This window comes from Ptiloglossa arizonensis, chromosome 10, assembly GCF_051014685.1.
Source record: "Ptiloglossa arizonensis isolate GNS036 chromosome 10, iyPtiAriz1_principal, whole genome shotgun sequence".
NCBI lineage: Eukaryota > Metazoa > Arthropoda > Insecta > Hymenoptera > Colletidae > Ptiloglossa > Ptiloglossa arizonensis.
In genome coordinates, this window is record NC_135057.1 from 12,955,739 (window position 1) to 12,968,070 (window position 12,332).

Below are 12,332 nucleotides of genomic sequence, written 5' to 3' on the forward strand. Positions count from 1 at the left end.
CGTAAAAATCCGTAGCGGGGCGCGATGGAAACGAAAATGGCACTTCGTATCGTCGGTGTCCATTAACACCGATTACGACACCGTGGGAGGGTGAGGTGGGGTGGGGGGGCTTGGAGTTCCACGGAGGTTATTTAATTCTCATCTCCTCCCCCACTCGCTCTCCTCCTCCCACTTTTCGTCCCCTTGATCCACGGTGCCGCGACTTCTTCAATTTGTCCCGACGGATCTTCGATTTCAATTAAGTCGAAAGTAAGGCGAATAACGAGATGCACGAGGCACAGTGGCTACGTGGCTCTCTCGGCTCTCTCCGCGAAATTAATTAAGCCTTAATTGAAATCGTTCTTTGAAATGGTAATTCTTTAACAAATACGCCCCGGCGCCGCGCGCGGAACAATTAAAAATCCGCCGCGCGGGTGTCGTCGTTTTCTCACCGATCTCGTTGCAACGTCTTCGCGTTCTCACGTTGCCTGCCGTTTTCGTCGATTACGGTTCACCGCGAGGACCAGTATCGGCGAGTTCATTTTCCCCGCGCGAAGCAGCGCGTTATTAACGCACGCGTATCGAACGGTTACGGTCGACGTGGAAAGGTCGAACGACGCCTTGGAAAAAAAACCGATTGGAAGCCGGTCTCCGTGGCAAAAAAAAAAAAGAGAAAAGAAAAAAAGGAAAAAAGGCCACGCGGACAGGAGGAAAAGGACTTTTCATCAAGGGCTTTCACAAAACGTGCAATTTCATCTCGATCAGCGGGTATCGGGCTTCTGCGATTTTATTTCGATCAAGGGGGTCAACTGTTCAAACGATATAGTACGTGGTATGATTAAATATGTACATCAAATTTTATTTTATCACGAGCAGGTATATATACAAATAGACGTTCGGGGGGGTTTTAAGGGGGGAGGTTTCGTGGATGGGTTAGGTAACTGTCTACGTTCATTCATCGCCCTCTACTTGCTCCTCTTCGTGGAGCGTGGAAGCTGACTGGCCGGACTTTCGAACGCGTTTGAATATTTACGGTTTTTCTTTCTCGGAGGATTCAATCAAAGGGTGCGGGGTTCTTCAGCGAGGAGAAACAAAATTACGTACAAAATTACGTGAAGAGATCCGGTGGAGAAAGTCCGGATTTTGATTATCTTTCGGGACGAGTTCGATATCGGTTTCGTATCGGTGGGTTACGTCTAATCGACAAATCGAACGTTTTCTTTAGTTTGCGACGTTGGTTTTCACGAATTACTAGGGTAAATAATTTATCATCTTTCGTTGCAACACGAAGAACGAATCGACACTTTGGACAGGGTATTCGTTTCGGCTACCCCCGCGCGCGAAAATATTGGAAACTTGTCAATTATTATTCCGAATTGTAGCGCATACATCGTACTCGAAACTCTCATGTTGGAATTTAAATTAGAAGGAACGGTTAAATAAACGTAGGGTCTCGATACTTGTGGTACGCTTCGTTCCAAGTTTAGTCGAGGCTAGCCAAGTGGGGGAAGAACCTTCCGAAGGGTGGGAGGTGTCTCGAGTCGATTCGTTTTTCGTTTCGACTATAGACGCGTTTACTTTGCTCTCTCACCGAGTGGAATCGAGTAGTGAAATTTAGTTCTCCCCGTGAAAATCGAGAGATTTTCCTCCGCGAGACCACACCGACCGATATTTTCCAAGCGACGATTCCTCTCGCGTTAAAATTACACTTCGATCGAGAAAATCTTTGATTTCTCCTCGCGGTGAGAACCCACGAGGGACTCGCTGGTCCGGCCAGTCCCCTTCCGAGCCAACGGTTTCGCAATTAGTCGTTTATTACGTAATTATGCACAATTGTTCGCCTTAACGTATTAATACTGCAGAATATTGTTTATGTCAAAATGCGTCTGCTGCCTCTTCGACCGCACTTTGAGAATCTATATGCTACAAAGAGATACCTTTTTATCTAGTCTCGCGGTGACCGAGGCGCGCAGCGTTCGGGTCCAGGCCCGCGGGTTTCTTCGGGGTCCGAGCTGACAAATTCTGGAAGAGCTCGGACGAAAACGTGACACTCGATGCTTCGAACCACCGAAGGGTGGATCGATTCCTCGCGACGACGTTGAATCCTTCGTCGATCGAAAAAGAAGAAAAAAAAAAAAACGAACGACTGTCTCTCGGTCTCGTCCGAGGTACACGATTATCAAATAATTATGCTAATCGTATTTCGGATACAGGACCAATTTAAGCGAGGGAGAACGATCGGCCGACCCAGGCCATTGACCCTTTGTACCAATTAATTGCATCGAGATGCATCGTTCGCACGCTTGCCCCCACCGATCGATCCCATCGGTTCCTACCGAGACTCGGAGACTGTTTTTGTCACTCGAGGTCGCGGTATTCGATTCCTTGAGAAGCGAAAGCAAAGTTCCGAGAATGGAGTCGAGATTTCGACTCGAAATTTTTGGCACCGATCGAATTTCTATCCTCGAACAACCACGAGAAATTTAACGATTCTGCGAGCACTCGAACGCGGCTCGATTGGAACTGTCTTCGAAACGTGGCTCCTTGTCGTTTCCGCGAGTAAATTTACACGTCTCCGCGGATATTGACGGTTCGAGTACACCGCGAAACAGGGAGCCATGATTCGATGATGTTCGTCAACGCGCGATTGGGTACTCGATCGTTGAACGCGTTAACCTCCGTTGAAAACGTTGCTCCGAGTCACGTGCAGAATCGTCGAGGACGATTGCTAAGTAAAATATCAAGTAGGATCGGTATCTGTACCGATCGGTGTGCTTCGAAGGAGCCTCGATTCGATCGAAGAACCAACCGTGCGTTAAATTCTCGGCCAATTTCTGGTACTCGTCCTCGACCGTGTCCCCTGGGTAGTTATCAGCGAGTTCTCGATATTCTCTCCAGAATTGTCCATGATCGGAGAAGGTTGAACGATTCGGAAGAACCGGGAGCCAAGCTGCTGGATTCGGCAGCTGTTCACGCGCTTTAACCTCGAACACTTCGTATCTCCGTTTACTCTCTCAAAATAAGAATCCTTCCGGCGTGAAAGGTTCCTCCGATGTTCTGTTTAAAACTATATGCAATATATTACTTACTGAGCTGTACGGTTCAGGAAGTGAAGGGTCGTGTTGGGTCCGTCGTAGCTCATGCGGCACGTGCCGATCGGTCACGGAACGTCTTTGAACATCTTAAACAACTACTCTCCTCACGCAACGGTACAAAAAGTCTCCGCGTCTCTGACCTCTTTCGCGATTATTGCACTATCATCGTGAACTGGTAACGCGGCACCAACCATCCTAACGTAACATTTAACGAGCAACTGGTCGAACTGGTGTCACCTGGGTGATCGAATCCTCGGTTTCTCGTCGTTCGTGAACGAACGTACAACGAATTCGATTTACCGTGATCCCGTTCTCGTATCACCACCTGGACGATCGTTCCCAATCGTGGTCCAGAGGATGACGTTGTCCGTACACGCACGACGAACTGTCCCCAACGGAGCGGATACGAGTCGTGGTCGTTGAGCCACTTGGAAAGAGGTACGGTCGGGTACGTCGAGACTGGACAGTCTTCGGTGGGGGGTCTGAGGGATCGAAGCTAGGGTACAGCTTCCGGTTCTCGTCACGCCCGCGGTGTGTAAATCGTGGCTACCGTGTGATCGTTGTACGCGGCGGGCAGCCTTCGTGGGTTGTACGTTAAACTTCAGACCATTTGCAACCCTTTGGTGATGCTCTCGACGTGCTCCTTGGCCCTCATTCTCAGTGCCTGGATGCTGGTGGTGCGTGGATCGTGGCCAGGTGGACTCGAGGGTGCCGCCGGTACGTGACCGCCGTTCCCTATGCTCGTCATACCTGCGCTCAGGGCTCCTGTCGACGTAAACAGACGATTCCTTAAACGTCGTCCGTGAGGTGCTCGCGCACTCGGTTACGTGACTATTGTGCGTGCAGGACGTGAAAGATACAAACAGAAAATAATTGAAAAGAAACTCGTTTTATGTTTGGATATTGCTACGGGTATCTTACTTGATATCCACCGATACTATTATCAATCTTCTCGGTCACCGATCGATCGAGGTCAGTAGAAAACTATACTGGGCGCCAAATATATTGGCCTCTGAAGGCCACTCACGGGTAACTCCCACTACAACGTCTAGCTACACCGCCGGCTCTACACCTCTTCGTTCCGCGTTCGCTCCGCCTCATTGTTTGTCTTAAAGCCAATAAGAAAGAAAGAGAGACATCAGGCTACCGAAACGAGCATCTGTAGGAGAAGAGTGAGAAACGTAAATACGTGGGATTCAACCTGGACGGTGGAGAATGTGTGTTTGGCTAGTCACGGTGACGGAACAAAGTACCTAGACGGCGCGGCGCTCACCTGCGCGAACTGACCTCCGGAGGAGGCCCAACATATTCGACGCCCAGTATAGAGGTACTTGGAGGAATCTTTCTCTTTTTGAACAAACTCTACGAGCGCTGATCGTTTCCAGACTACAAAGTTACACGATCTTTCGAGCAATGGCAATACGTGTTCGAACAAAGCTTGCAAGGTAACTTTGTTCAACCCTAGACTTTCTCTATCCAAGGCATTCCCTGAGTACATGGTAACACGAACGCTTCGGCGACTCCTTAGTTACAAAGAAAATTACCTGTCCGTCAAATTCGCTGTACAGTCGCGTCGTAAGAGTGTATACAAGTTTTCATTTCCGTGTTGCTCGATAAATCCCTTGCACTACCGAGGAAACTTTATTAGGACGAAGATCTTACCCGGTACGGCATTTCCAACGGCGGCGACGTTCGGTGGCGATGGCAGTCGTCTCGGGGACGTTAGATAACTGGGATATCCCGAGTGAGGTGCAGCCAGGAAACCGGGAAGAGCGCTCAACAGACCCGGAGGAGTCAGCCAAGGATCACCCGGTAAACCCAGAGCCGGGCCAGCTACGCTTCTGAGAGAAACAAAACAAAAGAAAAATAACCGATCGCGATTCGTTCGGTCGGGAACGGACCAACGTTCTCCTTTACGATTTAACCGAGAATCACCTCATATTGGCAGCGTGGTGATACTCGCTCAGCCCGAGTCTCGCAGCCTCCATCTTTTCCTGCCTGCGCCATTTTGCCCGCCTGTTCTGAAACCACACCTGCAACAACAATATACGAGAACGTTATCGCGGATAGAAACTCAAGGGGCAATAGTCGAACATTTCCGCGCGATCGTTCTTTCGAGTACAATTTTTCAAAATTATTTCCTTTCGACGATGTCGATGTTCTCTATCGTTTTGCCGCTTTGAAAGCGATTACCCTTGTTCGAGAGTATCCGAGGAATCCACGGTAAAGTATCTCCCCACACAGCCGATTAAAATCTCGCGCACCGTTATTTACAAAAACCGGTTCGAGTACGAGCGTAATCTCCACGCGCTTTCGAAAAACGACGATTGAATTTCTCTCGAGCTATGTACAATCTCCGCGAAATCACGTTCAATTTTCCCGCGGCTTCTGATAAAAGATGTCCCGAGGCAAACTAAACGAGGCGGAAGCGTCAACACAATCTGGAAATCGTGCTTCGGCTCGTACAAAATTGCCTCTCCGGAGCGACGAAAAGAGGATAGCACGGGGGGGAGGCGGTGGAAAGAACGGAGGGTTGGAAAGAGGCTGAGGGGGGTGAGGGGTGGGTTAAGAAGGTGCGACGGTCGTCCTCCTCGCACCGCGAGGGGCCAGTCGATTGAGAAATTTTTACTACAAGCCGAGCGAACGAGGAGGATCCGCGCGACGCTCGAGAAAGGGAAAGACAACCCCTAAATCGAGGGTTGGTCGGAAAATGGAGTTCCTTTTGCGGCGGAGCGTTCCCGTGCCGGGTGAGAAAAGTGCCCGCCGAATCTCTCTCTCTCTCTCTCTCTCTCTCTCTCTGCACCTACTCTGGTGGGCTCACGGTTTTTTTCAATTTTCCCTCCTCCTCTTTCGTTTCCCCGTTTCTGTTCGAGTTCACTCTTTCCGGTTGGTTCCCCGTTTATCCGTGGCGCGTACCGTTTCTTCGATTTCTCTCGGTTCCCGCGACGCTCGAGCACCAAACGAGGAGGGTTGCCGAGAAATCTCTCTGGGCGGGGCGGTCCACCCCTAGAGGCAGCGCGGGGGCAAGAAAAGGAGGTAAGAAGGGAGCCTGTAGGGTGAGTCCGCGCGGGGACCACCCTTCGACATCAAGAGGGTAACGAGGCTGCGGGGCGAAATCGAAAGTGAGCGACGTGACGGCGGCGCTAGCCAAGGTGGACCCGAGGCAAAAGGCGAGAACGGCAGCCGGTGACGAGGAGGGATGAAAGGGACGGCTCGGCCATGTTGATTTCTTTATTGTGGAATGGCTGCTGTTGGCAGCCGCGCTAAAGTCTATCGCGATAAGTATCGGCTGCTGGCTTCTCGGCTCATGAATTATTCAGCGCCGCGGAGACACGCCGATAGGCCCCATTCAATGTAGCCGCGACGAATGCACGTTCGGGCAACGTGTAGGCCGGTGCCCCGTGCGGGGGCACCGAACCACGCTGTCCCGATCCATCGATGCCAGACGTGAATCGCTACCTCCTTTTTTGGTCGTCCTCGAAGTCGCATCGTCACGATCTCTCCGACCGAGAACTCATTGGGTCGTTCGCGACCAACGATCGATTTTCAAATTTTTTCTCGTCGCTCGATTCGAGAAACGATTCCTGGGTTTCGGCTCGATCGCGAGTTTTCCTTTGCCTTTGGATGATGAAAGAAACGACGATCGTTTAGGGAAATTTTGAAGGGACGCGGAAGGGAAGAGGAACGATTTAACAGAGCGAGTGGAAATTTCGTAGGGTGGAGAAATTTAAACGAGACGCGGAAGCGAAGAGTAATAATTTCGAGACGATTGGAAATTTGACGGAACGAATTCTGAAGAAATTCAAAAGTGACGCGGAAACGAAGAGTAATAATTACGAGACGATAGATCAAGGAATTGTAATTGTCAAGTGTATATTCGATACACAGTGGATACATTTCGCTTCACAATGGAAGAAAACGGGATTCGCGAGGAAAGTAACTTACCCAAAGGACGTAGTACGCGGGAAACTCGATTCTCGAAACGAGGAGCTAATCGAGCCCCGAACCGAGGCGCTCCGGTCGGACAATAGAAATCAAGCCCGGAGACGCGGGAATTCCTATCGTTTACACAGCCATTACTCGTCCCCCGATACAGGATACAACGAATAAACCAATCCGATTTCGCGAGAATCTGCAGATCCTGAAATCGGATTTCCCCGGAAGACTTCCGTCGCAACGAATATCCTCCTCGTCTCCGGCGGCGGGCCGCGACGAAACAAGCGCGCGCTCGCGCGCCACCTAGCAGACTGTGGAACCCCCGTTTCCCTCACCGCCCCTTCTCTTCATCTCGTCGCGTTCCACGTCTTCGTTGTCGTCGTCGTCGTAGCGTTTCTCTTCTACCTCGTTTTATTATGTAATCCACTCCATAATTTCCCGTTTAACTCCCTGAATTCCCTCGGCTCATCGTCCCCCCTTCTTGCCTGCCTACCCCTCACCGTCCCTTGCCCGTTTCACGGTGCCGTGTCGCGTTCGAATAATAAATAACGAACAAATTGAATGTCCCGTCGTCCTCGTCGTCGTTCTCGTCCTCGTCGGGGCGAGCGCAGAATACGAAAGAGAAACGGCCGAAAACGTGGAAGGAACGAAGCTCGGAGGAGGTTCGGGGGTAGCCTAGGTGGGACGACTCCGGTGAGAGACGAAGGGGGAGGAGGTCGAAGGGTGGAGGGGACTGGAGACGGATATCGAGGTATTCCCGGGCTCATCAGGACGATATTCCGCTCTCGAGGACGAGAAGCAATTTTCTTTCCTGGCGCTGCATGGACGAGGAAAAGGCCGTGGACAAGATGCCACGTCGAAATGATGGGAAAATAAGCGAATTTCCCTTCGTATCTCTTATATATCCACTTCTTCTCGTCTTCCCCCCCGCCTTCCCTCGGTCTCGCTCTCACCTACCACCGCCCCTCCTCTCCTCGTTCCAGCGACGCCTGTCGCGTATACGAGCCCTCCCTCCCTCCATCTCCTCCTCTCGTACGGAGGAGTCGCGCGGCTGGTGGCCGTGCCACGTCCCCCTCTTCTGCACCGTCCCCCACCCTCTCTATCTCGGAAATATAAAGAACAGGGCTAACGCAGCTTAACCATTTTAGGTCCATAAATTTATTAGACCGGGTACTTCCACCTTCTTCGTCTACGGTGCCACCCCCTCCCCACCCCCGTCCCCCTGTATCTCGTTCGCGTTTCTTCCGCGTTTCGAGCCTCCTCCCTAGGCGTTCTTCCTCCTCGATCGTCCCTTCGACTTCACCGGCCCCCTCGACGACCAACGAGACGCTACCCCCCCGTGACGATAACGTCGCGAGGGTAAACTCGTTTAGACGGTTTAAATGCAAGAGAAATTGGAATAAAATGGAAGTAATTCCGGGATTAAAATTGGACGTTGCGTTTTGTGCCGCGCGAGGATGATTTCTCGCGCACGACCGACGAGAGCGGAAGTTATAGGAGAGGGGATTCGTTCGGTAGGTGGGACCAGAGAACGATAACGAAGCGTCCAATTAAGCGTCTCGCGATAGTAGGGATAGTGGGCTATTTTGCGAGACGGAAGAGAAATACTTGATCTATTTTACCACTCGATTTCTTATATATATTTACTCGTGTCGATAAGTTTGATACTCTTCTGGAAACGAATACGCGAGGAAATCTTAAAATAATTCTCTTACTCCGATTGGTACTTTCCAAAACTGTATCTTCTCTACAATTCCGCTCCGTGACACCGTACGATACAACCAACGATCGAGCGTCCGCGTTACGTTGAAAATTGTAAAATTTCCAAAGTTCATCCTCCCGTTTCGGATTCCAGTACTCTCTTGGAGCGTTCTCCAAGTGGCCCGAAAAGTCTCTCACGGAAACAGAAAAGTCTCTCGAGAGGCGTTCAATCGTCGAGAACGGGGGCATAGCACGGGCGATCGAAACGCCCGTTCGATGGTGAATTTTTCGCGGAGCGGGTTGTCCGTTGCGCAACACGCTCGAAACACCGGGTAGCGGGAACGAGGGAACACGTTTGGTGCCGAAAACGCGTTCACGCCAAGCCCCGTTACTTTCGACAGAAAACCACTTCGCCGCTGGCGCGCGGCCAGTCGTACCTGGAAAATCTCGGTCGTTCCGGGGAACAGAGTGGGAAACAGAGTGGTCGTTTACAGGGAAATATCGACGTTAACGTCGTTCCCGGCGGCTGCGTAACAGCCTTTCGGGCTTGGATCGCCTCCGTCGGATGACACACGGTTGACGAGGTCCCCGTATCGCGGCGAAAAATCAGTTTTCCATTCCGTAGGGGTGGACGGATGAACGGGGGAGGGGGATGAGGAGGGCTCAGGGTCGTTGCTGTTTCTTTTATCGGTCCGGTCGTCTTCGTCCCGCTTCGAGGGCATCGTTCCGGGACGATGATCGCTTTATCCACGCCGGCGAATCGGCCTCCCGTCGAATTCGGGATTAGCGCCGGTAAAAAGGTATTCGAGCCGCTCACGCCACGTCGAACGCATTGTCGTCCGCGCCGGTATTAACAGATTTGGTCTATTGTTCGCCAACGGCGGTGGCCTTACTCTTTGAAAGAGTTGCGGACCGGCCGAGGTGTCACCGCGCGTCTCACGCTTCCGCGATCCTGCCTCGTCGCTTTTCGATCCACTTGCTCTACGTCGGGAGGAAACAACGCAGGAAACTATCACAAGGGGGGGTGAAGAGGTCACGAGTCGTTGAAATTTACAACGGTGAATCCACGCGTTCGAGATCAACGAGAAGAAAACGCGAGGCGAGTTTCGATCTTTACGGTGCGAACGGTGTCGCGCGAGGAATTTACGCGGGGAGCGTGTACAGCTCGACGATTCAAGGAACAGCCCTCGCGGTGGGGGCACGCTGGCCCCGCCTCTTCCCCCCACCAGAATCCTGGACCGTTTCTCGCGAAAGATCTTTCGAGGTTACGTTCTCGTGCATTTTCTACTTACCGATGGAACGTGTACGTGTCACGAATAACGAACGAGGCACGTCGATGCCGTGGAAAATACTAATCTCGAATAATACCAATCGCTTTAGAATAATTGGAGAGGTCTCTGAATTAAAAAAATTCTAAGAAACAGAATTCGGTCAGCCTTTGCGCAATTATGTAACTATTCTCTGCACAATTTGAAATTGCACGACGATGACGCTATCGCGATAACTTTAATGTTATAAGAAAGTTGGAACTGTTTCAACATCCGTGACAATTACACCGGATATTAATTACGTAACTCTCGATAAAGAACCATCTCGAACGGTGTCGTTTCCAAGTAATTTTTCGAACCGAATGTAACGAAAGGAAACGATCTCTGATATCGACTGTTGATCCAAGCTAATCGATCGGTTCGCAAACGTTCGATCCGCGTGAGAAGAAGTTGCGATACGATAGAGAAATTGATCGAGCAGCGTGTTCCAGAAGCGTATTTACGTGTCGACTGGTTTCCAGCTTCATCGGTTAATCCGCTCCTCGTTGCGAACGTACACGCGGAAATATTAACGAAGCGCGATCGAGTTAAAATCGTTCGAGCAACGTACTTAACGGTCCGGTCTATTTCTGAACCGACTCGTCCGGTGGAGAAGTACGATTTACACGTCGTGTTTATCCGCCGCGAGAGCCGTAGATGAATTCTGTCAAATTACGCTCGCGATGAAAATTCTCATCGTCTTGTAACAAGCGTTCTGGACACGAATTGAACATTTTACCGGATACGGATGACGGCGATCGGGTCAACAAGCGAACCGAAACGTAATTTTCTTTGGTAGGAGATAGATAGATAGATAGATAGATAGATAGATAGATAGATAGATAGATAGAGAGAGATAGAGAGAGAGTGGGGTCGGTTAGTAGTTATTTTTCTTTCGGGTGTATTACAAGTTTATCAAAGCGCTATCGTTGTCGCGGCGGGAGGGGGTGAAGAGGGGCGGACACGTTTCGAATATAAGCCTAGATTCCTACCGGGGCACCGTGACCGTGGTATGCATAGAGAAGGGAGATGTTTGGAGAGGGTTGGAGTCTATTATTCACCGGTGCTTTTTATGCCCCTTCTCCACATCCCAGCCGGGCAACCCTCCTTCTACCCTAGCCCATACTATTTCCCCTTCCCTGGCTCGACCCTGTCAAACTGTCGTGCAAATTCAATCCCTATACAGTCGTTCTCATTTCGATTCGGTTTCGAAGCGTGCCGAAAGAGCCCCCGCGTCTATCCATCCGCAGTGCGGATACGTTCCGACGATAATTGACGATGCGGCGTGACTCGTGCAGCGTTCGAGTTAAATCAATTCTACACGGGGCGAGGGTGGTCGGTTGGTTTCTAGTTAAACGGACCGAGCTGGTTCGTCGATCGGTCGACTTTCGCTTCGATTTCGGCTCCGGGCGTAATTTCTCACCGGGGATGGATAATATTTTTTTCGGAAAATTCGCCCGTTCGAGCAACCGTATTCGTCTTTCGCGAAACGTACGGAACAGAGGCGTTACGGACGAACCACGGATTCCAAGAGACGTTCGGGACAATTTACGGTGCGTAGATGTTCCGAAGAGAGAGAAACGTTACCTTAGCTTGAAACGATTTATGGTTCCACGGTTGCGAGGACTGAGCGCCACTGGCCAGCTCCTCCGATAAAGCCACCCCTGTCGTTGCGTGTAATCACCCTTAAACACTCCAACGCCCCGGTCTAACCCCGGCGTACTGCGATACAATACTAATGTGCTACAAATAACATCCCAAACACGAGGCGATTTCACTTTTACAATGAGACTAAACGGCTCCGTGTACCTCGACGACGATACGCCACGGATCGTACGCTCGTCCTCGAGAGGATCCTCGTGCACACCCGTTGCCGAACAATCGTTCTCGTTCTTTTCAAGCTGAGGATACTCTCCGTTTCGAAGTCATCGAATTTCGAACGAAACTGTTTTCTTTTCTTTTTTTTTTGAACAGAGGATGGAATTTTGAACGAGTCTACGGACAAGAGATGCCGAGAGTTAAACGACGGTTTCCTTCGAGAAACTTTGTTAGTCTTGTCGATTTTTTGTAACGATGTACGATATGAATTTAGAATCCAGCGGATAGAATTCAAGGGGAACGTGTTAAGGAGAAACTTAGTTATTGGTCCGAGGAGATGAAATGTTAGCGTTTCTAATATGGCGCTTACGAAGTACGCTAAACTGCACTTAGGAAGAGTAATTTTCACGAATAGATCTTTGAGTAGGTAACTGCCGGTGAATAGTACGAATTTTTCGAGTAATACGTGTCTGTTACACGTATCCTCTGTAAGACA

At 50.5% G+C, this 12,332-nt stretch overlaps 2 protein-coding genes across 2 annotated transcripts in view; both read right to left on the reverse strand.

Moving 5' to 3' along the window:
* Window positions 1–840: 840 nt before the first annotated feature.
* On the reverse strand, window positions 841–3,362 carry LOC143151953 (uncharacterized). Its single transcript, XM_076321502.1, has 2 exons — window positions 3,069–3,362; window positions 841–2,971 (listed from the first exon to the last, which is right to left on the reverse strand). Coding segments are annotated over exons 1-2 (357 nt in total). The 5' UTR covers window positions 3,070–3,362; the 3' UTR covers window positions 841–2,615.
* Window positions 3,363–3,548: 186 nt separating this feature from the next.
* LOC143151952 (retina and anterior neural fold homeobox protein 2) overlaps window positions 3,549–12,332 on the reverse strand; it is a 53,476-nt gene continuing 44,692 nt past the window's right edge. Inside the window, exons 3-5 of the mRNA XM_076321501.1 lie at window positions 5,010–5,107; window positions 4,737–4,915; window positions 3,549–3,839 (exon numbers count right to left, since the gene is read on the reverse strand). Of these exons, the coding sequence (XP_076177616.1) occupies window positions 3,676–3,839; window positions 4,737–4,915; window positions 5,010–5,107 (441 nt within the window). The 3' untranslated portion in view covers window positions 3,549–3,675. The remainder of the gene's footprint in view (window positions 3,840–4,736; window positions 4,916–5,009; window positions 5,108–12,332) is intronic.